Source organism: Phalacrocorax carbo, chromosome 18, assembly GCF_963921805.1.
Source record: "Phalacrocorax carbo chromosome 18, bPhaCar2.1, whole genome shotgun sequence".
NCBI lineage: Eukaryota > Metazoa > Chordata > Aves > Suliformes > Phalacrocoracidae > Phalacrocorax > Phalacrocorax carbo.
The window spans coordinates 13,024,949-13,050,939 of NC_087530.1; the positions used below are offsets into that span (position 1 = coordinate 13,024,949).

Consider the following 25,991-nt stretch of genomic DNA (forward strand, 5'->3'; position numbering starts at 1 on the left):
GTTTTGGTGCTTGAAAATACTGGTGTGCTTCTGATGCTTCTGTTGAATGTTGTGGAAAGGCAGTCTTTTCAGAGCTGCCTTGGTTTCTCTCCAAGAGCCTGAGTGCCTTGCCTCATGAAAATAAAACAAAAACCCCAGTTCCACTTATGCTTTTACTGAGAAACAATAACGGGTACAGGCACAGCCATGCCATGCTCAGCTCTAGGACTTGTAAGGCTTATACTCTGGGCTTTAAGCCACAGCTCAGAAAAAATACATCTGTTTGCTCAAAGAAAATTCAATAGGTGGATGGGGCCATAGTTAGCATCTAATCCGTGAACCTTTTGAGAACTGAAGTGTCTCTACAGGTCTTAGAAACTGGCAGTTTCACAAGGCCCGTGGCTGACACGGGCCCCTCCATGTGTCACATGGCTTTCTTTTACAAGATTTTCAACATTACATGTCAAGCTCAGATACAGCTGTATTCACTCCTCTAAATACTAGGCAAAGAATCTGCTTCGTTTCCTATTCTGTACCACTGTGACGCTGCAGTGATGAGGAATGCAGGTAGTACAGGTTTTTGCAACTTAACAGGTTTACAGTTTTGTGACTTTCTCCTGCCCTTTAAGACTACTTTTGTTCAGCTGTGCCTGTCTGGAAATGACCATACAGGCAGTTCAGCTCCTGATATCCAGTGCCATGCTTGGTATATTTAACAAGACCAGTAAAACTGACACGGCGGGGTAGCTCTGGGATGCTGTCTGGCAAGCTTGTTGCTTCAGCAGAAGGGCTAAGAGTTTCCCGACTTTGGATTCAGGACGAATGGCTAGGGTTTTTTGTTGGGTGTTTTGGTTTTTTTTTTTTGTCTCTGAAGTATTGCTAGAACTTACTGTCAAAGTCTGGAGGCCTCAGCTTCCATTAAAAACCAACGCTGAGATCTTCAGAAATGGATGAGTTGTGCTTGCTAGGACAACTTGCTGATTTGCATGATCAGTTTTCAAGCTCTGACTTAAAGGCATGTGACCAGAGACACACTTCTTACTGTTTTGTGCAGTGCTCCCATCTTGGTCATACTACCCATGCTGGTACATGATGACAGAATAAATAAGACTTTCCTCAGCAGCCCCACTGGTACAAGACTTAGACCAGCACAGGGGCTGCACCCATGGGTGGTGCTCTGGGTCATCTACTCTCTGCTCGCCCTCCCATCTTCCTTCGGTGTTCCTTGAAGTTCAGCCGTAAGCAGCATTCCTGCGATGAGCCGTGACTGCTGCTCTTGGGCTCAGAGAGTGTTCCACACAACCAGGGTTTCCACTGAGATTCCATTCTTCCTTGCCCAAGGCTTCAAAACGTTATGGACGTGTGTAGCACTGGCTTCAGACTTCTGCCAGAGTGTCTGAAGCCTGTTTTTGTAATTATGTTTAGCGCTGCTCATCTGTCATCTGCATGGAAGTCCATGTATATCTTGTTTCTCCCTTTGCCATAGTATCTGAAAGCCTTTAGTTCACCCTTCCATATAACTAAACCATTTGCGTCCCTGGCACTATGTGGATTCCTTCAGGGCAAGTACTATCTTGCAAGAGGAAAGGAAGAGATCACTATAGTCCATTTTAAGAGGATTAAAGATCTCTCATCCTTCCGGAAGGTCAAAAGACATGTGGGCCTCTGTTCACTCGAAGGCACAAAACAAGCCACTGGACAAAGGCTTGCAGGTTACTCTCCTAAAGACTCACGGTGAAGTTGGCTCCTTTAGTGCACTGCGTTCGTTTAGTTACGGTGCCTGCTTGCTGGGAGCCAACAATGGTTTTAGAAAGGTAATACAAGCAAGATGTAATCTCTCTTCCTGCAGGCGCATCCACTGATGACTGCTTTTTTTAATGTGGTGTTAGTCCTGAATAATTGCTGGGATACAGCAAATCTAGATGCAGAGAAGTCAGGAGGGGTGCCTGCGTGGAAGGTGAATACCAGATTCTCAGTGCAGCTGGAAGTAGCTTACACAATGCAGCCATAGTTTCAGCAACAAACCTGAAGCCTGACTTTGGTAAGAGCAAAAGGGATTTTGACAGTGTTTAGCACAGGTGTAGAGGTTTTAATCATCACAAATGGAGAAGATACGGGTCTTACTGAGGATGTAGTTCCATTAACGGTCTTAAAGTGTTCTTCTGTGGGGGAGGGAGTTTGACTAATCAGGTCTTCCGTATGTTGTCCTTCATTTGTACATATCTGAAAGGTCTGATAAATGGACTTCATCTGCTCCTGCTCTTCCCACACTCCTCAGCGGGGGTGGGGAGCAGAAGCTTTGGCCTTTTGTGCTTAAGAACAGGGAAGAGGTAAGTGATTTGTATGCAAAAACCCCTTTTGTCAGCACCTGAAAATTGTGAAATAGCCTAAGCACCGACTTGGTAGCTCTGAGAAGCAATCCTACCATGAGGGCAGGGAGGACCCAGCAGTGCAAACACTTGACACAAAGCCTTGTTTGAGAAGCTGAAGCAATGCTGTGACTTTGCCTGTGTTGGTAACTTAAGCCTGTGATGACCCAGCAGGCTTCTCTACTGACTCATAAAATCATTGTAAATGGATCAACTGAGGCATCCAATTGATTACCAGGATTTAATATTTTTGCAATTATTCTAGTTTTTTATTGGTGTATAGGAATTCCAGTAGGTAAGAACCCACCTGTTTATGTGCAAAGATGAGTTTACTCCACCTTGGAAGATGAGAAGTATCCTTTTCTATCTTCTTTGGTTATGCTACCAAGCCATGAAATTGTATCACACACTTCAATAAACTTGTAGTTTATTTTAAAAATGTCTGAAGATGTCTCAAGTGCGAATGTGCTTTACTGATCACTAATATGCAGCTCCTGAGTGATGGCAGTAGACACTGGGATTCCTTTGTGTACATCTCCAGGTCAGCTGGACATCTCTTGTGCAAGTTAAAACAAAAAACCAAAAAAACCAAACCCACAGCACTGGATGAGGCTGTCAGAGTCTTATTTATGTAACTGGTCACTAGTGGAGTCCCCTGTGAACCTGTGTAAGGAATGAGCCTACCTCTGCTTTTCCACTAGTCATCTAATAGTTACTTTTTGTCTAAAAATACAGCTTCAACCCTAAGGTGCCTCCTACAACCATGCTGTTCAGTACAGTGATGATTCTTGGGCCTTCCAGGCAAGCTTTTATAAGATTTCCACCATTTGAAACGCCTCCTCATTCTGAGCAGGTGAGCAGGAAACCCACACAATATGGTTTTGGTGTCAGGCATTTGGCCTTTTGCTTTTATTTTGATTCTTGATTAGGGGCAGGTGGGACACTTCAGAAAGGTGAATTTCCACTGTCACGACAGAGGAGATAACGCTTTCTCAAACAGCACAGGCACAGCTCAGCGGGCTACTGTCTTTCTGTATCCTGGTGGCAGCCTCGCCGGAGGCTGTGCATTCACAGCCGCCTGCCAGCTGAAGCTGCCAAGGGCTTCTCCCATGCTCTCTCCATCCCTGCAGATTTCACCCAGCCATTGATGATGCTCCCTTCAAGCCTGCGCACCTCTGTGACGGATGGGGGGTCCGCTGGGTTGTGTCCTCTAGAGAAGGCAGAGCAGTGTGAGCTAGTTGGTGGGCAGCAGCTCTTTGCCTCTTGCCCAAGGAAAGCCAAGCCAGGGAACTGAAGGACAGAGATTATCTGTTTTGTACTTCATATTTATGCCCCGCAAAACAAGTGGGAGGCAGGCTTGAGAGCCCTGAGCTCTCCCTTACAGCAGTGGCTGCTGCCGTCTCTGCTTTGGGCCTGAAGGCTGGTGGCTAATGCCAAGAGATGCCAGACTACTTCCTGTGACCAATCACTACAGGCTATCACACACTTGTACCAGTCCCCGTGCAAGGGCATGTTCTAATGGAAGTGTGTGAGCTTAGTGCCAAAGTCTGCACAGCCCAGCTTTCCTGAAGGCTGTAAGAGCCCTGTACTGGGGAAGAGGATTGCGCTTCCACAGTTCTGCTGCAACAGGCTGGTATCCAGCCCTCCTTAAGTAAAGTATCTCCTGGTTCTCAGACTGTGGCTAGCTAGGATCAAACACCCAGGGCAGTAGGATTTTGTCAGTCAAAGGGGCGTTCAGTACTTACCGGAGATCTAGGTGATGAGCACCTCCTTTAATGGTCAGTGCAATTAGTGAAGGACTGAGGCTGCTATTTATCTGCAAGGAAAAGGAGCAGAGACAAACTCTCATCAAGTTACTGGGCAGAACGGGACATCAGTCCTGAAAACTGGAAGATGAGCTGGAAAGGACTGAGGAAAAGCACTGAAAGGGATCCTTGGTACAGCTGACACTGTGTACATGGCTAACAGTCCCAATGAGCCAAGTGAAGGCTTCCCCCAGGATGAAAACTGTCAGCCTATTCCAGTACAGGTGGCTCGAACCAAGATGCTCCTTTGGGTCTGTGCACCCTAAGCAGCCGGTTCCTCTTGCAGCTGGGCTTGCCAAACCAGCCTAATACCAAGAAACTCCTGCATTACTGTCAGGAGGACAACTACCTCGAAATCCACTTCCAGGTAATTTTTGTTTTTAAATTTTAAAATAGAGCTCTGCCACCACTCTGAAGTTTTGTTGAACCTCAGCCAAAGTATGCCCTGGTTTGAGTCGCTGCTTACAGCAACCACTTGGTCTCACAAAGTGTGCTGAGACTGGAGATGGCAAGGAGCACTCCAGTGGCAGCACTGAGTCCAAGTCTTGACATGGAAGCACAACAGATTGTTGTTCAAGACCCCGGCTGTTGGGTAAGGAGGCTCCTGCTGTGTCTGCACTAGTGAAGCCACATTTGCTGCATCAGTGTCCCTGGCTGATGGACACTATTCAATGTGTCCATCATTAATGTCCTGAATGGTTCAGCATAAAACAGCCACTTGCAGAAACTCAAATGGGCTAAAGATGAATTGCCAGTGCTGCTTTGAAAGGGAGAGGAGGTGGTGTATCACCTAAAAGCTGTTCTCTGTGCTTGGTGCGCAGGAGTACACATGCTTACCCCACCTCCAGCCCATGGGTCCAAGTCTCCATTTGAAAAAATGATGTTGCTTGCACTTTTCAGGTCTGAAATTCAGAGAGAGATGACATTTGAAAGGCCGCCTTCCTGCCCATTTACCCACTGCATTTGGCTAATGCAGCAAACATGGCCAATAACAGAGAATACAGGAGAATAAAACAAGTTCTTGGCAGTTTTTAGGTTTTCCACTTCTGTCTCAAGGAGTTACAGAAGGGCCTGCTTGGCTCAAGTCAGCACAAGGTTTCTGTCAGGACTCGTTAATGTGCTGTGCCCGTCCCTACAGAGCTCAGCGGGGCCGATGGGGACAGGCAGACAACTACAGGGTAATCCAAAGGGATGAGCAGCCAGCACAGCGCACCTCCTCCCCAGAAGTTTGTCTGCAGCCAGTGTGCTCGTGGCCTCACACGCCACTTGCTCTGACAGTACTGCTCTCGCATGGCTTCTGTGAAGGGCATCTCAGGGAACATGTCAGTCACGTTGTTGCTGTCGAAAGTTAAGTTGATCTCAGTGCAAACCTAAGAGAGGTACAAGAGCTGTCATGGGGTGGGGGATAACCAGGGCAGCAGCTGAAACCTGTTGATGTCTCCAACATCTTACCTGGTAGTCCCAGGCCTCAGCATCCGAGCCAATGCCGCAGCCCGTGGGGTCAGCGCAGGACTGGTACAGCTGGTATAAGTCGTAACACTGTGCTGAGCCAGAGGAGTTGTAAAACACCCCTGCCAGGAGGGAACACAGCACAAAGTCAACCTGTCAGTACCTCTCTGTTGTCTCACCCACTGCCTCCTGCACGAGTCTCACAGCCAAGCCCAAGCAGAGGGGTAGCTATCTCAGCTGGGCAAGTGTGTAAGGCTGGGACAGAGCTAGTGGGGTTTGCACCAGTGTTAGGTTACAATCCCAACTTCATTCCAAAGCTTTCACATGGTCTCAAGCCTGGCTGCATGATGACCTTTGCTTCTGCTGTATCCACAGGGTAGAAGAGGATCCCAAATGCTCACTGCTGCTCTGCTTGTGCCAAAAGCCAAGTTACTGGCTCACTAGTCCTTGGGCGAGCCCTAGCCTCCAATCGTTAACAACAAACCCAGGAGCAGGGTGTATATGGGCCATTAGTTGAATGCTTCAAACTGAACAGGGCATAACTGCTGAGACCTTCCCACCCCTTCCCTGAAAGTAGCTGTTTGAATGCATCAAATTGAGTCACAGGGCCAAGGGTGGCACATCGCAGACAGGACTTTGTTTGACTGTTGTTCAAGAAGGGAAAGACAGCATGTGCAGGCTTGCCCAGATGAAAGAGCACCTGACCAAGCGGCCCAGCGAAGCATAGCTGTCGTGCTGCCAAAGAATGAGCTACTTTTTTGTGTGTATGGGTCGTTACCAGATAGTAAGGAGGAGGAATGCAGCTATGCTGGTGACTGTCTGCTGCTGCCCGTGTCACAGCCCACAGGCAAAACCCACAAACCCTCTGCGCCTACAAAGCACCAGCCAGAGGCCCCTGAGGGAGGCTGCTGCAGCTACTGCCTTTTGGATGGCTCTGTGGCACGGGTAGCACAGCCTCAGCTCCCTCGACACATGAAACCACTAGTTCAGCTGCAGAAGACCGTCCTGGAGATACACTGAGTGTGTGCGGTAAAGAGTCCTGGGGCTGCTCCAGGGCTACGCACCTTTCAGAGCAATGCTGCTCAGCTCGCAGGCCAGCACGGCAAGGCTCGCGTCAGACACCTACCCGGCAAAACTCATGGAAGGGCTTGGCAGGCTTCGCTCACAGAGCACGCTCTGCGACGTGACACTGGAGGCAGAAGGGGTTTGCTTTCCAGCCCACAGGATCATTTTAGCATCAGCAAGTAATTACTGCAAGATCCTGTTTGTTGGAAACTTGGCAAGAGCAGGGAGCCCGGATGGTAACGTCCAGCTGAAAGCTGTCAGTGCTGCTGGGCTGAGGAATGTTCTCAACTTCATTTACTCCAACAAGCTAGACCTCTCATTACAGAATATCGAGGAGACCTTCAAAGCTGCAGAAACCCTCCTGGTTCGGGAGGTGATCAAGATGTGTTTTCGCTTTCTGGAAGGTTGTTTGAACTGTGAGAACTGCATGGATGTTCTTAACATTGCTAAAAAACTTGGCCCACTGGAGCTGAGACAGAAAGCCATGTGCTACATAGGGCAGCACTACAAACAGATCCTGATTGATCCTCAGTGCTTGAAAGACCTGGACTTAGGAACCCTTTGTGAAATTTTACACAGGACTGACTCTGAGGGATGCAGCAAGCTGGAGCTGTTCAGAGCCGCTGTGAGCTGGCTGCAGCATGACTGCACACGGCTGAAAGATGCAGCAGATATTTTAAGGAGCATAAGATTTCCTCTCATTCCTTTAAGGGATCTGCAGAGATACATCCAGGAAATGCCTCTTATGAGGCTGGATTCAGGCTGCCACAGATACCTACAGGAGGCTCTGAATTACCACTCCCAGCTGTATGCTCAGCCAGTCCTGCAGACCCAGAGCACGAGCCTCCGCTCCAGTTCCACCATGCTGCTTGTCGCTGGTGGTAGAACTGCGGACAACTGCGTGTGCAGAGAGATCTGGGCTGCAGACCAGAGCTGCAGCACCTGGCACAAGGTTGGGGACCTCTGCGTGCCAGTGTACAACCACTGCATTGCCATCATCAATGACTTCCTCTTTGTCATTGGGGGACAGTGCAAATTTGATCCCATGGGAAAGCAGCCATCAAATGAGGTAAGACACGAGAAAATTTTAGCCTTGAGAAAATGGCTGGGTAAGGGAGGGATGGAGGGAGTCATTCCTCTTGCCCACCACAGATCACCCACCTCTACATATTTCTTAGTGCTCTGTGCAGTACTGAAAGCCCTTGGGAATACCGCTTCCAAATTCTCTGGGAAACAATCAGGTCTTGCCCTGGTCTCACCTTGCTCCTACTGTAAATTGTCATCCTAATCTGTACACAACTTCCACAGTGCAGGTTCAGCCAGGTCCGTGTCAGTCAATGAAGCAGTCTCACGAATGCTACCCCCACCCCCATTGTTGGTGCTCTGGGACTCAGGCTTGGGAGGCACGGGTAAAGCCTACCACTTCACTTGAGAACTGCTCCTTCCTTGGTTTTGCCCTTGAAAGGCAAATCTGCTTTGGCTCCCAGGACCTTCCACTTCTGCCTGGAGAGTAAAAGGACTTGTGCAGGATTTTATGGTTTCTTAGATTGCTTCAGTGAGCTTCCCAGAAAGAACAGCATATTCTTCTTTCCCATCCTCCCAGGGGGCTTATTTCAGCATTGCACTTAGCTCAGCAGTGCCCCTGCAAACAGCAACTCTCTTCTACTGCCCTGAAGGCAGTAGGCAGCTCAGCGGCAGCAGAGCAGAGGATGCTGAAGCAGCAGGGCCGTGGCACTGGCTGTCAGGCTACAGCCCAAACCCAGCGCTCACTGCATGTGGTTCTGCAAATACTGCCCTTGCTCAGTGACCTGGGCTTTCTAATGGGGACTGACCAAACAAGCTTGGGGAGGTGTTTACTACTGAATGTGAGTGGAAGCTGAGCCTTAGCAGAGGTGCTGTGCCCCTGTGGTGATGCCACCAAGGACGAGGGAAGGGGAAGCCACTCCTGCCTTCTCCTAGGCAAGAGCAGTGGGCAAAGCTCAGCTGCCCTCTCCACTACACACTCAAACAGTAGCAGAGATGCAAAATGTGCCTGTTTAATTCTCACTGAAACAGTTTTCAGCTGACACATGCTAGCTGGTGGTTGAAACAATATTGTTTCATTAAGCCAATGTTTCACCTCCTGCTTGCTGCAAGTTGAGAGCACAACCTGTTCCCAGACCCCCAGAGAAAGGCCACAGCTGAGCCTGCCGTCCCATTGGGGAGGTACTGCTGTATCAGGGGGCTAGTACTGGAAGTTGAGCCTGTCCAGGTCAGAATATAAAACCTTCCTCAGCCCAGGAAAAATGTGTATCAGTTCTTGAAGCCACAGGAGATGCAAGCCAGCCACCTGCCTTCTGCTAACCATCACCTGTCTGCTGTACCTAGGTTTTCCGATTTGATCCCCGCAACACTTCCTGGCTCCAGGTCGCCAGCATGCTGGAGAGGCGGACACGCTTCCACGCAGATGTACTGTCTGATCGCATCTTCGTCGTGGGTGGTGGGACACTGCTGGGGTCCCTCACCCGAACCGTGGAATTGTACCAGCCTGCTGACAACAAGTGGGAGTTTGCAGCTCCTTTCCCCATACCTATTGCTGATCATGCAGGCACAACCCACAGGGGAATCCTCTATATTTCAGGTGACAGAGCTAGTAGAAAGCAGCATATTTTCATACAGTTTCACTGATTTTTTGCTGGCATCTTAATGTCACAGTCTAAGCCTGCACCCACACCAACACCACCCACAGCTCCAGTGTTCCTTTCCTGTTGTGTTAGCCCAGCCTCACTGCCCTCCTGAAGGGCAAGAATTATTTTCTTTCCAAGACATTAAAGGTGACATCATTTGCTTGTAATCCACAGCCCTGCTTGCCTTTGACCTTGCATTCCTGGCTAAATCCCAAAACTTGGCTGTCCAAAAAGGTAAACCAGGAGCAAGCTGCCGTAGTGTTGGGGATGGGATTAAACCCTGGTGTTAATCTAAATGGAAGATGTGGGACTAACCCTACAAGGCTGCTTTGTTAATCTGTACAAAAAGAAGTATAATTCAGTATCTTACGCTCGTACCCACTGAGTCTGTACAGCTGTTGCCCTACAAGGGATCCTCAGCCATGGTGCGGGGTGTTTAACAATAAAGCAGCACGGGTTTAAACACTTCAGGAAATTGTTGTAGTATCTTTAGCTTTTGTAGCTACTAATTTGGACTTTAAAGTTAATCTTCAGTTTGTCCTAGGAAAAGCACAGTGTTGCCTGTGCTACTCCCTTTGCAGTTAAAAGTCCCAGGCTATTGTGCCATCGCTGTAGGCTCCCTGCTTTGTAAACCAGTTATGGTCAGCTGGGATCACAGTACTGATCCAGTCCAGGTTAACTTCAATTGCACGGTTGCAAGGAAGGGCAATTTTCTGCGATGGACTGTACACCCGAGGCCCCAGGGGCAGAGAAGGCAGTACATGGGCTGCCCTACTCAGCTGTGTACCCCACCAACAGCAGGGCTCCTGCACTGGCAGCACAGATGCTGGGAAAAGAAGGATAATGGCTCAGCTGGGGGAATGGCTGAGGCACAAGTTCAAGTCCCTGGTTTGACTCAGCTAACCCATGGCCTCTGTTGGTCTCAATTCCTACTAGAGAGAAAGGACAAAATCACCTCAGAGAGCTTCAACCATAGTGATCTAGACTGGATAACACTATATCCCTTGATATAAGCTCTTACCGACCTATAGAATTCATTTCCTTCTAAATAGTGAGGTAACTGCAAATTTGATTTGGCCAGCCTACAGCCAAGCAAACTGAAAAATTAAAACCATTACTTTGGTACAAGATTTAAACACAAGTTCCACGCGGACAAAGGGTCCACGCACAGAAAGCATCAAAACCCAGGTCAGCTGGGGCTTATGGCCAATTGATAATATCATCTTCCTTGTTTGCAAAGACTCTCTGCAGGCTGGAATGCAACAGGCAGGCAGCTGGAGGCATTAACTCTTCCCATAGCAGCATCTTCCTTCTGCAAGGAGCTTTTCATAATGCACCTCTGAAATACACAAGTGAGTGCCTAGTACAGAGAAAAAGTTGACAACAGCACTGGCAGACTGGCTCTGACTTTCTGTTGAAGATCCAAAGTTTAAAGAGCTTTCTTTCAATCCACCATTCTGTGACTGTGTGGGCTGGAAGCAGATTCCCTAAAGCTGTTCCTGGTTACCCTTGAAATACCCCATGAGCTTTATTCAAAAATCTTTTGTGGAAACTCTTTATAGAAAGAGCTGTAACTGGTTAGTTATTTTCTTTCCTCTTTAAAATACCTAAGAAGCTCATGTTTTAAATTTCATACTGCATCAGGTCTGCAGAATGGTGTGAAATTTTAAACCAGAGCTTCTTAAGTATTTTAAAGTAAGAAAATCAGCTCTGCTGATGTTTGCAGAAGGTTTGCTGAATTTCAGACAGGATGATGGATAGATTTTCAAGACTTCTGCTTTCCTTCTAGGGGGCTTCTCTGGCGGTAAAACCTTACGAGACACTTACAGCTACATCCCTCGCCTCCGTCGCTGGATTGGCAACAGTGCCATGGCTTTTACCCGCTGTGATCATGGGATGGCAACAGTCAGGGACAGGATCTTTTGCATTGGAGGAAGGACACTAAAAGGAGTAAGTTAACTTGCTCTTATAATCCCAAATCTGACCCAAAATGGTGTCTGTGTATTGCTAGGCTGTGACTGTTTCATTCCAACAGGTTGACCAGTAACTTCATTATTTTTGGTCTCTTAGCAGACTGGCCTGCCATTATAGTCGTGTGCATTGGAAGCTGCTCTGTTGTCACACTCTATTTGCTAGAGTACAAAGGCTGTTTAAAGCATTTTTTCAACTAGAGAAAACATATGGTAGAGGCACAGCTTGCTAACACAGGAAAACCTAAGTGTAAGACTGGTCACGCACCTGCCCCAAACACAGTGACCACCTGATTTTCCTTGTTTGAGCTGAGAGTGGGTGAAACACTGGCAGATAGGAAGAGGAATGGACTGCAGTGAGGACACTAGCCGAGATTTTAGGAAAGATGGGATCAAGTCCTGGAATGCAAATGAAGTCTCTTCAAACCTGGATTTCCCACCTCTGAAAGAGGAGGGAAGCACTGCCCAGCATTCTGGGAAGAGACCTGACAGGGACTGAAAGTCTCACTCTAGGAGAATCCCATTCCCTGAAGCCAAGAGAACTGAGTTTTCAAAGATCATTCCACCAATTCCATTTGAAAGTGTAAAGACCTGGGGCCTGGCCCCATTTTACCGTGATGGGTACAGTTTCTTTTGAAGGGATGCAGGCATCTTAGAGTACTTAATTGCTCACTGAGGAAGGGATAGAAATCTATAAAGAGAAATTGTACACCAAGGCTGACATAAAATTCCTCCAGATGACACTTAATTATTGTCCACAATTCAATGCAATATGGCTCTCTTTAGATTATTTCCTTCGTAACATGTTAAATGTCTGGGCTATGCCAGTTCCAGCAGGTCCCTGTGGCACCTTGCTCAGCTCACACCTCTGATTTTCCAAGAACAAAGCTCCTTTAAAGCCATGCCATTCTGGCATTTTATTCAGTTCCTTTTGAGGCTCTGATTGCTAAATGTGGATCGAAAATCTGGCACCTTGAGCCCCATGGTATTCAAATAGATGTTGAGACACTGGTTTCCTTTATCATGAACCTGGCGAGCCTGACAGGACAGTAATGCCCACTCGAGGTGTGATGTGATGGGTGAGTGTTGGTGTGGTTCTTTGCAGGCAGAGGAATGGATTCACGTCAACGAGTCGGAGTATTATTGTCCTGTAAGCAATCAGTGGACAACACTAATGCTATGCCCATTCAGCTGCTGCCAGTTCAGCATCACAGCCTATGAGTCTACACTCTACCTTGCAGGCGGTGCATCGCTGCAGCACATGCAGAAAGAAGACAGTGTTTTCCTGTACAACACAGAGGGGCAGGTGTGGAAGAAAGCCAGTCCCCTGCCTAAAGCTCTGGTGGATCATGCCTGTTGCATGATTAAACTGTCTCAAGTGAATGCAGCTGGTGAGATGCAGAGAGGGACAAAGCGCCCCCCTGTGAGAAGGAGGAAGAAATCTGCCCTCAGCTTGTTCAACACAAAGAAACAAGAGTAACATTCTGCCTCAGGAAAGAAGTAGGATGTGACTATATCAAGGAGATCTGACAGGGTTTGCCAAGACATAAGTATTTTCTAGTTGCCAGCCAAACATCTGTAGCAGTGATTTGGAATTGGTACACTTCTGACTTGGTGCTATCATGGTGGCATGCATAATTTGCAAAAAAAATGATTAGTTCCTAATCCTACTAAGCTGCTTTACACCCATAAGAATTCCTTATATAAATTTTTTGTCATTCAGAACCTGTTTTTCTGAATAATAACCAATGCAGAACTTTTTAATGAGCAACTTGAGAGATTTTTATGAGGGTCTTCAAAAGAGCTTTGAATTCTGTCTCTAATAATTTCCTTACAAACACTGCTTGCTGACAAATTAACTACTCACAGAGATAAATACACACAATGTATTTAAGACTGTCTTCCACTGGATTAAGACTGTAAGGCACTGTGATGACAACCTTGCCCTCAACAAAGAGACCAGAAAACTTCCTTCAGCGAACGTGCACTGAACCTATGACTCCTTGAGCCAGAATATGGGTAAACTTTTCTAAAAGAACCAAGTACCTTAGAGGTCTACATCTCACAGTCAGTCAACAGGTGAAGGGATTGCAATGGCTGAAAAACCTGACAAGTTTTTCAGTTTGTTTGTTTTATCATCATTTATCAGTTTGTATCATAAGTTTGGAAAGGTGACAGAATGAACCCATGGCCCACCATGGGACGATCCATCTGATAGAGCCAATATGGGGTAAAGCGTCCCAGTGGGAGATCGGAGTCATACCAGGTCCCATGATACACGACACACAAAATGCAACAGCTCTACTTACAGGTGCTTCTAGAAAACAGGGCATTAAATAAAAGATCAAACTGATATTATTAACTCACCAACAAGAGCAGCAAGGCCTTGAATTGGGTCTGTGTGGGCAAGGATTTGTTCACAGCCAACCTGGACGAGACACATTACAGGCAAATTGCAGACAAGATAGGTAACAGCCTCTGCTCTGTGGAAGGGCTAAGCTGGAAGATTCATTAGAATTATCAACATTTTATGGTTCAGCAGCTTTCTACAGGCCTAATGCAAAAGGTTTTTTTGGGTTTTTTTTCCTCCCTTCTAGCAACAAAATACACAGAAACAAGGAGACTGGGCTAGGACAAACAGTTCCTTTACCAAGTGAAGCAGCTGTGCAGAGGCCACAAGTATACACAATAGCTCCTTCCTCCTACAATCAGAATATTTTAATGCCCTTCTCAAGCAGGAGTAGAATAATTATTTCCATTTAACAGGTTGTTAAACAGACCCTAGGAGGGAACTGGATGCCCAGTGGAGCCAGAGACAGCATCTCCTGAGCGCCAGTGCAGTGTAGCCTGTCTAACCTCTTGCACAGTATGCATTTTGCTCCAGGTAGGACTCGAATGATAAATGCCACAAGGCCAGAGGCAAATAAAGTCCCGTTGGAGTGGTGTGCTGGAGTGCAGCAGAGAACAGCAGCACAAGGCTGACAGCACACCAGGCAAAACCAAGAACTGCAACAGCAACTAGTGATCTAGGATCAAAGCTGGGACCTTTCAAAAGCAGCTGGTGTCTGAGAAGTCTTTGGAACCCCCTGAGAACCAGGCCCCTTTCCCACACTTTGCCATCTCCAACTCTCTTGAAAGTTTACAGGTTTTCCAGTCTCCACAGCAGCAGGCTTTTCTCTGCATTATGCTCTGAGGTGTGTCATCTTCCTGGGCAATACTTAGAAAGGAGCCTGATTTTTAGATCTCCATCCATACCCACAAAGCAAATATATCTATGAAAGTGTTTTGAAGTGGGCTACAACAAAACTACCCTTTCTTTTTTAAAAGGTACACATTTTCAGTGTTCAAAAGTTCAAGTCAACAAGCCTGCACAAGCCTTTGTGTCTAAGGTAAAGGCAGAGCAGGGTAGGAGTGGCTCCAGCAAACCCTCCCCACCATCACAGAGAAGTTTAAAATGTGTAGATTTACTGTCAGAGTGGAAGGGCTGAAATATCCACCGCTACCTCCCTCTGTCACCATCACTAGTGGTATGTGCTTGATGGTGTGCCAAGCTGTGCAGTGCCCTGCGCTCTGGTCACTGAGGTGCACATCGGAAACCACTACTCTCACCTGGGTTCTGGTACTCACCTTCACTGGATTGGCAGGAAGGTGACCCATGAAATCGGTTTTGTAAGGGTAGTCCATCATGGCCATCATGGTGAAGGCATTTCTAGCAAACCCAAAAAGCTGGTAGACATCCTCCTTGTTAGAGATCTTATTGCATGTGGCCATTTTGCTGCTGATCTCATTGTAGGCTGCAGAAGGAAGGAAAATGAAAGGCACAACCTTCAGCAGAGGAAAATAATACCAGGCTTCAGCATCTTGTTTCACTCAGGAGTAAGGAGATACTGTAACAGACAGATGAGGTTTCTAGTGGTGAGGACACATTATATCTAAATTTACACACACACCCATGTTCAGGCACAAGCTTCCTGTGCAGCTTCATGACCCCACATAGCCTATGGCCTGCACTCTGCCCCTCGCGTGGCCACCGACACCTCTCGGAAGAGCCCAGGGGAATCAGCACCCACTAAGACAGAATGAGTCCCAGCTGGCACAGTGAGAAGAGCAGCTTGGTACGAGCTCATTCTTGCCAGTGCCCTTCCTGGCTGCCTCTTCCTCCCCCCCACAGGCTCCCTTTCAGGGTCTGCTGTGCCCTGCAGGGCAGTCTCCCCAGGCAAGCTCTTACGCAGGAGTGTAGGGTACAGCATTCAGGTCCCAGGGTGACTCAACAGCTGGAAGAACTGTCAGGGAAAAAAACAAACAAAAAAGAGCTCCTTGGGAGCTGGGAGCATTTGCAGTAAGAATTGCCAACGAGAACAGCCCTCACAAAGTCACAGACAACTCCTGAGATGTGCCTTCAAACTTCAGTTTGATGCAGAGAGGTCAGCTGGAGTCAGGAAATCCATCTCTGCAGAGATTCCTTTAAGATTCACTCATATACCTTTGCATTTCTGCTGGGGAAAGCTGCTCCCATCATTTTCATCCTCCACATTCTGGAGTCATAGTTCCTGTCTGTCCCTATCATACACTACAAGCTGCCCGCTGGAGCCCAGCTGTCTTTACTTGGAAACCCAAGGCCTGGGACCTGCCTCTGGATACTCATTTTAGAGCCTAGGCCTTAAATACAACCACCTTATCCACTCTGCTGCAGAAGGTGTGGCCCCAGGCAGACCTTGAGGACCTTGGCTATTTAACAGTAACCTTTTTCCTGCTGTGACACAAAGCTAAATGGGGGTTTGGACCCCTGGGTCCTCTGGGCAATTCCAGGATTAGCTCCTGCAGCATGGCAGTGACACAGCCCTTGACATGCGGCACCGCAGTCCAAGCCAAGCCTTGAGACAGACCAAGAACCCACCACAGCTGTTCCAACACCACACAGGGCTCCCAGGAGATGCTGCATCAGCCCATGATATCTGCTCTGGCCTACTTAGGAGACATTGCTGTGATCTTCACCAGTCTCTATCCTTGGCTTCACCTAACTGTCCGAGGCTGGAGATGAAAGAGATGTCAGTGGCTGCTTCAAGACCTAGATTGCCTTCCAGATATTTCTCAGATATGTCCAGTGAGCTGAGCCACACAGCTGTCATACCCATATGAACAGTTCTCAATAGTGTGGGTGTTCAGGACAAGTATCTGGTGAAACATGAGGCTTTACCAGCATAAAATGCAGGTGCTTTGCACCTGCAGGCGTTTTTGCACTTTGGTGCAGAAAAGACAGTTTCAGTAACACTGCACAAGCCCCCACATAGATGCTTTCATTTTGGTGTTGGTTACTAATTTTAATGCTGACTGAAACTGTTCATTAAATCAAAAATCAGTTGTGCAAGGAGAAAGAGGTAGCCAGGTAGGCATTTGCATTCATTTAGCTGAACCAATTGAAGACCTAGCTGAAGTAAAACTGAATTAACTTTTTTTCCACATGGCTGCGAATGCCTGCTGGCTGCCCTTGAGAAGCCGTCTGCAGGGCTAAATCCTTACCTCCACTCAGGCACAGATCCTTAATCTGCTGGAAGGCTTTGCGGACAGCTGTGACACAGCCTGGGCTTGACTTCTGAAAATTCTGACGGGATAGAAAAGACATGGGATTACGGTTGCAGAGAGGAGATACATGTGGAGGCTGCACTAGGAAGAACTGCCAGAAGTACCAGGAGATGACAGCGGTCACTGGCCAGAACCTCATCTGCGTCTCTAAGAGCAGCGACACCAGTGCTTCTGCCTTGTTCTCCAGACAATCAGCATGTCCCAGCAGAAGCCAACAGCCTGCACAGCTCAGGCCAAGCAGCAACTGTTTCACTAGATCTCAGTGCGACGAGCCGTTAGACAACATTCTTTGCACTTAGTGGAACCTTTAGAATGAATATGAAGCAGCGAGAGGAGACACATGCCTTGGTATGTGAAGCAGATGCCAGGCTCAAAAGTTTTTTACAGAATACAGTCCTTCCAACTGCACTTTGTCTATGAGAAGGAGTCATGGAGAAGTCAGTTATGCATGGTGGGCAGAGCACTGTTTTGGGAACCAAGAACCTGCTTTTTTTAAGCCTTCCAGCAACCTGCCAGACGACCCAGAAGGCCAAGTCCTTTTTCTTGGGAAAAACATTACTGATCCTGAAAAAGCACTTTAAGGTATGTTTGAAGAGCTGTGACTGGTTATGCTGGTGTAACAATTTGTTTTTGTCACTGAAGGCTCTAGCAACCCAAACGGTTTATCTTCTGTCACCTTGTAAGGCAGTTTGAAATCTGCTGGCAACCAGTGCTAATAATAAGAATTATTAGGGCTCTTTTAAGGTCCCTTTACCCTGCTAAAGCAATGGTTAAGTAACCACAAATCACTAGCTGTGCATTTTTCTTACAAAGACACAGCCTCGCCTAAAAAGTTTTGGGCCCTTTCTTTTATTCATAACTCTGCCTTTATCTGATAGTTAGGCTTGGGGAAATCACTGTGGAGATTTCCACAATTTACCTGGGCATCCCTTTAGGGGTTCCAAATCTCCTTCTGGATGTGCTAATTGATCTTCATCTACTAATGGCTCTAGTTGGAGTGTGGGAATGGATTGGCCTGGGACAGAGGAGTAGGTCTGCTCTGGCTGCCGTGACAGCTGAGCTCCCCACTAGGCAATGAAGGGCTGCTGTAGTGCATTGCCTAACACGCTAAGGAACCACCCCCCATTCTAGTTCTCCCCTCCCAGACCCTTACTGACAGGAACAATTCAGCAGAAGCAGAGAGGAGGCATTACAGTGATTCCAAAGAAAGCTGTTCCCCCTCCAGGCTACCAACTTTACTCTTTTGAATCACACCTAATTCAGATGTCTAACCTGATCTGAAGTTGATGGCCTGAACAGCCCCTGCAGCAGTAACTTTAGAGGAAGCATGCATGCAGGTTTGTGTGTAGTATTCACACAGGGGCTTTCTGCCCAGCTGCAGGCAGGGCAGTTGGCATATATAGCCAGTCTTATGCAAATGCCTTATGCATAATCAAATTTCTGCCCTTTGCTTGCTTCCCCTGTGAGGTGGAAGTTTATGAAGTGAGCTGGAAAAGCTCAGTGGAAGTCTCAGAGAAAACTGCTTTGAGACAATGGACTCTGACTCATGTGAAGAGAGAGCCCCTGCAATAATTCATGAAAGGTTTGTGCCTTCCTTAGTATTAACAGCTCTCAGGGGTGTTCTCACACCAAGAAGAGCAACTGAATTCAGATTTCAGGTGTACAGATTGCTTTTATGCAAACATGAAGGTAGAAGGAATTACTTTGAAAACAACACAAAGTACTTGCTTAGGATCTCAGCCCAGAGGCTGGCTTACTGCTGCAGAGAATATATTTTAAAATTAATTGGAAAGTTTTTTCACATGAAAAGGTCAAAGCCCTAATTTCAGAGGTGTGTAATGACTCACAGCATATTCACAGCTGAAGCAAGACAGAGCTACCAGCTGAGCAGGCCTTCTGAGAAGGAATTGGCTTCAACCAGGGAAGAATTCCTACTGCAGTGCCCATTAGATGACTTTTTTGTTCAAAATGTATAATTTTAAAAGATGTCTTTTATTCTTATAGAGTTTCAAATGCTATTGTGTTTATTTTCATATGACAGTCTCTTCTTTATGCGGACTGGTAATGTGATCTGTTGTGTAAGTCTTTACATTGAAATAAGGTTTTCATATATGTAAATAAGAACAAAAGGACCACAAGTTTCATACACAGGTAGTTCATGCAAAGCCATCCATGTCACCCAGATCTAGAAATTCCTGTTGAAAAAGAGGCAAAACAGACACCATCACAAGATTCCAGTACTAACAGGTAGTATGTTTCTTTCCTTATAAACTAAATATAAGTCAGTTCTGAGCAATACCATCTTCTGATGGGTCTTATGTCCTCGAAGTGTGAGAGACATATTTAAATTTTGGTTTTAAGGGAATCCAGGACACCTTGTGTATTTTCAGTCAGTGAAATGACGATTTCCAAGCTCTTCATTGAAACACAACCATCTTGGGACTAAGGAGCTCTGTGAATCACTCACATCAATGCAAAGCGCAGTATTTTGGGAGAGGATTTGAAAACTAAATTATCCGAAGGGGGTTCAGCCAGACATAAAGGAAAATTTTCACACTGTAATATGGTCAAGTCACTAGAAATGGGAAAGTGAATACTTAGTGGTACTAAAGGTGCTGGAACTGAGTTATGCTGCTCATCAGGGCCTTTGGGTCATCAGCTGCCACAGCTAAGGCAATGCTTAGCCATCACATCTGCAGCTGCTGCTTTTCCTTGCAGGATCCCATTTAATTGCATTCCCTGCCCGGCACTGATGCTGTGAAGTCTGTTTAAACACATGGAAAAGGAAAAAAAAAAATCCAGCCTTCTTAAAGGCAGAAAATAATGCTCCTGAAAAGAGATGCTACTTACTGCTGTTACATCTCTGAAGAACTGGGTGGGGTCTCCAAGCCCAGCCACAGACAACAGAGGAGCACTGGCAGCTAATGCTCCGGCCACAAGGTTTGGGTATTTCATCCTCATGTAAGCGCTTAGCATTCCTCCATAGCTGCCACAGAAGAGACAAAAGAGTTATTTCCTTTAATGGAAATATATAGTGGAGGCTTAACATAGTAACTCAAAAGTTCAGGCCAGCAGTCACAGGCTTGCCTAACACAAGGCAACAAGAAGCTTATGGATATTTAGTAATGGATGTAAAAAGATCCAGTTATGGTCAATAAGCAGCACACAACATGTTCTTACTGGCATTTCCCAAATGCTCACACCAACTCCAGTGGGAACATAGCAGCCCAGTTTGCTTCTGCAGCCAAATGTAAATCCTGCCTCAGTATTTAACTCTGCATCATCCTGAGTGTGTCCTGACAGCTTCAGTGCTGAACTAAGTGGGGCTCAAGTGAAGCTGTCACTGTTCAATGGGGGAAGGAGACACATTTTGCATGCATGATTATAAAGACTAGCTAGGCTCTTAGCAAAGGGTGTCCCTGAACACCACAGAATATGTGGTTCTGGCTGACCTGTACATTGAAGATGCCTACAAACATTCAGTCAGTGGTGCTCCTCCAAAGCAATCACAAATCGAGACTAATTCTTGATGGGAGAGCTGATTGAGACCTGGTGATGAGCTCTTGGGAACTCAGGCACAGGCACATTTGCTCTCTATCAGGTTACATAGGTTAAAGCTCTGCCTTTAGAACTTGCTTAAGGTAAATGAGAACACCACGACTGTGGCTGGGAAAGGATGCAGAGAAGGGAAGGAGCACATAAAACATTTACCTTCCTCCAAAAGCAATGACAGGGCAGTCTGCAGCACCGTACTGCTGCTTAAGCTCAGTAATTAGCACTGCATAGTCAGCGAGAGCTTGTTCCACAGTAAGCAGGCCAGTCTTCCTCAGATGTGTTGACTCAAGTCCAAACGGAAGAGACTTCCCATAGTACCTCTGCAAGGAGAAAGATATGCGGAGGAAACGCTGGTGTCATGGTCTGGGTCTTCTCTGTTCTCACTACTGGGATAAGTGTGCACAAACAGGAAATGATAACAGAGGAAGAGGTGTCCTCTAACTTGTTTGTAACTGAGGAAGTGCCTTTTCACCTGCATCTGATAAACAGAGACCTTCAGGACATATCCTGTAAAGGATGGACAGTCCACAACAAGCTACTTCAGCAGGTGCCAAGTGGGCCCTTAGCATGTGTCTCTCCTGAAATCCCCAACTAGAGAAGGGAACAGGGTAATCTCTTAATGCACAAGTTGTAGAACAGTAGATTTAATAGAGTGGTGTGGGAAAGGTTGGCTTGGGACTTTGTAGGCTAGAGAGATTAAATATTATCCAAGTAAAATAACTCTCTAGTCCAATGTGGGGTTCAAGGCCTGTGGAAACTACTTAAAAAAAGCACTGGCCTAAAGCAAATACACCATGGCATAGGTTTTACTGAAACAGTAGCTGTATCCTGGATTGCTGGTAGGCATAGTAAAAAAAAAAATAAAGTCCAGAAGCCATGGTTAAGTAAACAAGAGCTGTTACCATGAACAGAAAGCTTACAGCAGGTATACCTCAGCTTTGCGGCAAGAGATCTTACTATTTTTCTTGTCCTGCAGAAAGCTGAATTCAGTAATATTGAATGGAACAAGACTCTATAGTATGCATAATGACTAAAATACTCACATGCTCAGCAAAAATCACAAGTGCTTGCTGTTCCTCTGCTAACTCAAATATAAAGCCAGAGTTCTGAGCAAAAGTCCAGATGTCACCTTCATTGCCAGTATAGAAAAATATAGGTCCAGATCCTTTCTTCCAGAACTTTTCTGAATGAGACAATTGACAGAAGCAAAACAAAAAAACACACCAACAAAAACAACGAGCATGAAATGACTCTACTTTTGGTGAGTTTGGGCAGGAGCTTAACAAGGAACAACTCTGTGAACAGGCTGATCCCTGAGACCCCAGCTGGGGAATAAAGGTGTTAGAAAGGCCAGGCTACAGAAATCTCTCATTTGAGTGGGAGTAAATAAGAACTTACACGAGATCAGCACATGGCCTGGAACTTCTACTTCTGCCTGAAAATCCCTAAAATCTCACTTCTGCAAGGCATTTGGAAACAGCTGCCCCCCAAAAGAGCAATTTCCCATTTCTTTACCCTTTTCAGCCCAACTCATCCCCAAACACATGCACAGATCACTTTTCCAACAAAATGGACGTTAGACAATCGCCTGCATCTTTCTGCTGCTCCTGCTGTGATGTATAATGTAGAGCCATGCTGTAAATCACATACCATAGAATGGTTTGGGTTGGAAGGGACCTTCAAAGATCATCGAGTTTAACCTCCCTTCTGTAGGCAGGGACATACTCGACTAGATAAGGCTGCTCAAAGCCCCGTCCAACCTGACTTTGAACACTTCCAGGATGGGGCATCCACAACCTCTCTGGGCAACCTGGTCCAGTATCCCACCATCCTCATAGTAAAAAGTTTATTCCTTATGTCCAATCCAAATCCACCCTCTTTCAGTTTAAAGCCCTTGCCCCTTGTCCTGTCACTACAAGCCACGGTAAAAATTCTCTGTCCATCTTTCTTATAAACTTCTTTTATATATTGAAAGGCTGCAATACGGCCTCCCCCAAGCCTTCTCTTCTCCAGGCTGAGCAACTCCAACTCTTGCAGCCTTTCCTTACAGCAGAGGTGTTCCATCCCTCTGATCATTTTTGTGGCCTCCTCTGGACCTGCTCCAATAGGTTCATGTCTCACCAGTGCTGAGGATCCTGGAGCTGGACGCAGCGCTGCAGGGGGTTCTCATCAGAGTGGAGTAGAGGGGAAGAATTACCTTCCTGCACCTGCTGGCCATGCTGCTGGTGATGCAGCCAGGAGATGCTGCTGATGATATGCTGACATATGGTTATATACGTAACACACACATACATAGCTCTCATATGATATATCATATATATAAAATATATGAAGATGGGGGCTTCATCCTCTGATCTGTTTATACCTGAAGGCAAATTGAGACTGGCAGGACAAGCTGACTCACAATGTCAATAATTGCTTATCTAGCAAACAGTTGCTTTAATGCTTGCTGACTTTAACAAACGTGATTTTAGCTTAGTCTTAAATTGCACAGGAATTAAGAGGAATAATAAGTAGCTTTCTTCAACAACAGACCTCAGACCGTCAGTTAAGCATTGATCTCAACACATTGCTATATCACCCGAAAGGGACCCCCCAACAGTGGTTGTCCTACGGACACCACTGCAGCATGTCACACGAGGCTATTTCCATTAACAGGAAGGCCTGAATTTAATTCTTGGCATTCTCAACACAGACTTGCTAAAGCACGATTTGGCTTGGAAATAGGTTTGAAACCTTCCATTAGCCAACCTGCTGCTCTTTGTTAACAAAGAGGCTGATTCTCTCTGTGTTTCAGTTACTTTCGGTATCAGATAGGAAACTGAAGTGCTATCTCTACTCTGGCCCTTTTTCTGATACGCTTCATGGCTGCTGAAGTAAACAAACATTCACAGGAGCCAAAACCAAACCATACACGGTGCTTAAGAAAGGTATCGATTTTAAAACTGAAATCCTGGGGAAGTGCCAGTTAGCCTCAAGACAGTCAGATGTCTGGTTGTGAAATAATAGTCTCCTTCAAGTTCTCACTGATAATCTGAAAAGTCTCATATTGCAAAAGAAACAGTAAAGGGGAAAAGGAACTACTTACAGCAATTTTGAGTAAGAAACTATTTGTAAACCAGCAGAACTGCAATGTTAATGTTTTGTTTCTCACAAATATTATTCAGCTCTGCCCAGGACACACAGACAAAACAGAACCCTTCAAAAGGAAAACAAATAAGAGTTATGCAATGCTTTAAACCAGGTCACCCCAAAGTTCTGTTCAAAAAGGGCTGCTTAATTAGTGAAATTTCAGCCTTGGGTGTGCTATCAAAACTCACTAGTGTCCCCATATCTTTGGGCTGAACTGATCCATGAATTCACGCTTGGTGAAATATATATGACTGGGTGCAGGTGCTGAACAAGTTGCAGAGTAACAGGCAATGTGAGGAAGGCAAGATGCTGCATATGCAGCTGCAGATGCGGGCAGTCTGCAAGGCAGCAGCAAGCAGGCACCAGGCTGGGCAGCACTCTGGGCTGGTGCTAGTCACAGCTCCACCTTTGTTCTCTCCCTGCAAATCTCTCCCCAGTTCCTCCAAGCACACAGGACTGAAAAACAAGTGATGCTGGTTACTGGAATTGCTGTCTTTTTAGTCACACACTGTTTAGAAAAGCCTCCTCTCTCTTCCTGTCTGTTGCACAGACGATAGCTCATTATTTGGCTAGAAGGGAAAACAATGCCAGCTCCTTGTTGGAAACCCTCATTGTTCAGCATGGCTTAAGCTATCTGAAGTTGCAGGACTTTAACAAATGGATTTGCACACAAAACACTGACCCAAAAGGAGGTTTTTTTCATTCCTAATAAAAATGGTTACAGAGTGCAAAGTTAGGGTCACTATTTGCTTTTCCTGCTGTGTTCAGAGCACCAAGTTGCACTTGTAAGAGATGCTGCGTACAAGTATAAATTGGGAGAGGAGTGGCTGGAGAGCAACCCTGCAGAATGGGATCTGGGGGTGCTGGTCAACAGAAAGCTCTATAGGAACCAGCAGAGTGCCCTGGCAGCTAAGAGGGCAAACCGCATCCTGGGGTTGCCCAAATACAGTATAACCAGCCAGTCAAGAGAGGGGTTTGTCCCGCTTTATTCAGCACTGGTGCAGCCTCACCTCAAATTCTGTGTACAGTTCTGGGCCCCACCATTTGAGAATAATGTGAACGTCCTCGAATGTGTCCCAAAGAGGGCAACAGAGCTGGTGACAGGGCTGGAAAGCATGTCCTCTGAGGAGTGGCTGAGGACTTTGGGCTTGTCTAGTTTGGAGGAAAGCTGGCTAAAGGGCAACCTCATCGCTCTCTGCAGCTTCCTGAGGAAGGGAAGTGGAGAGGGAGGTGCTGATCTCTTCTCCCTGGGATCTGGTGATAGGACGCATGGGAATGGTTCAAAGCTGCATTAGGGAAGGTTTAGACTGGACATTAAAAAGTATTTCTTTACCAAGAGGGTGTTGAAACACTGGAATGGGTTGCCTGGAGAGGCAGTCAATGCCCCAAGCCTGAGGGTATTTAAGAGGTATTTGGACAATGCCCTTAATAACATGCTTTAACTTTCGGTCAGCCCTGAAGTCATCAGGCAGTTGGACCTGGTGATCATTGTAGGTCCCTTCCAACTGTAATAGCCTATTCTGTTCTATTCTATGGCCCACTGAAGACACATATGCACAGAGCCAGCCCTGGTAAAGCTTAATGCAGCTACTGGTCTTACTCTGCAGAGGCCAATCCCACATCTGCATCCTACACCTCATGGTGAGAATGACAAATTGAAGGGAAGGAGAGGAGGATATGGACAATGCCAGAGGAACTGGCTAGCTCACAAAGGGCAGGCACTCAGCTCAAACTGACTCCTGGCTGCTCAGCACAGCTCTCTGCCTCAGAACAGAAGCAGTTAAAGGTTAAGCAGACAGAAATTCTGCCCCAAGTCATTGCAAGGCCCTGCCACAGCCATGTCAGGGCTGGGAGCAGCCTGGCTGCTGCACACCCCCCAGACCTACCTGAGACCAGGTACCGCTGTGGGAAGGTGTCATTGCCACACGTCTCAAAGCTGAAGTGGTCCCGCACCTGCTGGAAGAACCGCTCCTCCAGGCTGGGCCCTGCTGCCTGGGCAGCTGGAGGGGGGACAGTCAGCACAGGGGAAACTGGCAACCGGCGCCAACATGCAGCTCGGCCCAGCGCAGCCCAGCCCCGACGACTGGGGCCCAGGGGATCCCGGGGAGCCCAGTGCTCCCCAGGCTGGCTAGGAGCTCCCGCCCAGGGAGGCTGGGTCGAGATCCCGGCCGGGGCTCAGGGAAGCCGGCTGGGGGGCCCCACCCGCGGCAAGGCCGGCGCGGTTCGGGGCTCCGGCCCGGAACACCCACCGGGAGCGGCGCCGGCCGGCGGCAGCAACAGCGGCGCCAGGAAAAGGAGCAGGAACGACAGCAGCGTTTCCATGGAAACCACCCAGCTCGCGCCTCCGCTCCGCGCTCACCGGAAAGCCCTCCCGCGCGGGAACCCCAGGCCGCCGGTCACATGATTCCAGCGCGTTCG

General features: G+C 47.1%; 1 protein-coding gene and 1 pseudogene across 4 annotated transcripts; one reads left to right on the forward strand and one right to left on the reverse strand.

Annotated features, from left to right (window-relative positions):
- Nucleotides 1-3,227: 3,227 nt before the first annotated feature.
- DPP7 (dipeptidyl peptidase 7) lies at nt 3,228-25,991 on the reverse strand. 4 transcript variants are annotated; one of them, XM_064468652.1, is made up of 14 exons: nt 25,823-25,991; nt 25,460-25,573; nt 22,563-22,685; nt 21,485-21,624; nt 20,598-20,761; nt 19,737-19,872; nt 16,824-16,905; nt 14,931-15,097; nt 13,671-13,731; nt 5,606-5,724; nt 5,367-5,523; nt 4,991-5,055; nt 4,094-4,164; nt 3,228-3,638 (listed from the first exon to the last, which is right to left on the reverse strand). In XM_064468652.1, exons 1-14 carry the CDS (start codon nt 25,893-25,895, stop codon nt 3,482-3,484), a joined length of 1,629 nt encoding a protein of 542 aa, XP_064324722.1. In that variant the 5' UTR covers nt 25,896-25,991; the 3' UTR covers nt 3,228-3,481. The 4 variants fall into 4 exon arrangements, with proteins under 4 accessions (XP_064324722.1, XP_064324723.1, XP_064324724.1 ...); XM_064468653.1 differs by having other exon boundaries at nt 3,228-3,558; nt 25,823-25,989; XM_064468654.1 differs by lacking the exon at nt 22,563-22,685 and having other exon boundaries at nt 25,823-25,990.
- On the forward strand, nt 6,369-12,938 carry LOC104043328 (kelch-like protein 9; annotated as a pseudogene).

Excerpts from the sequence above, each read along its gene's own strand:
- DPP7 (XM_064468652.1), bottom strand. The coding sequence starts at position 25,895 with ATGGAAACGCTGCTGTCGTTCCTGCTCCTTTTCCTGGCGCCGCTGTTG. Across the intron at positions 25,574-25,822 it reads GCCGGCCGGCGCCGCTCCCG|CTGCCCAGGCAGCAGGGCCC; the intron begins GTGGGTGTTCCG and ends TCCCCCCTCCAG. Across the intron at positions 5,725-13,670 it reads AGGCCTTGCTGCTCTTGTTG|GGGTGTTTTACAACTCCTCT; the intron begins GTGAGTTAATAA and ends CCCTCCTGGCAG.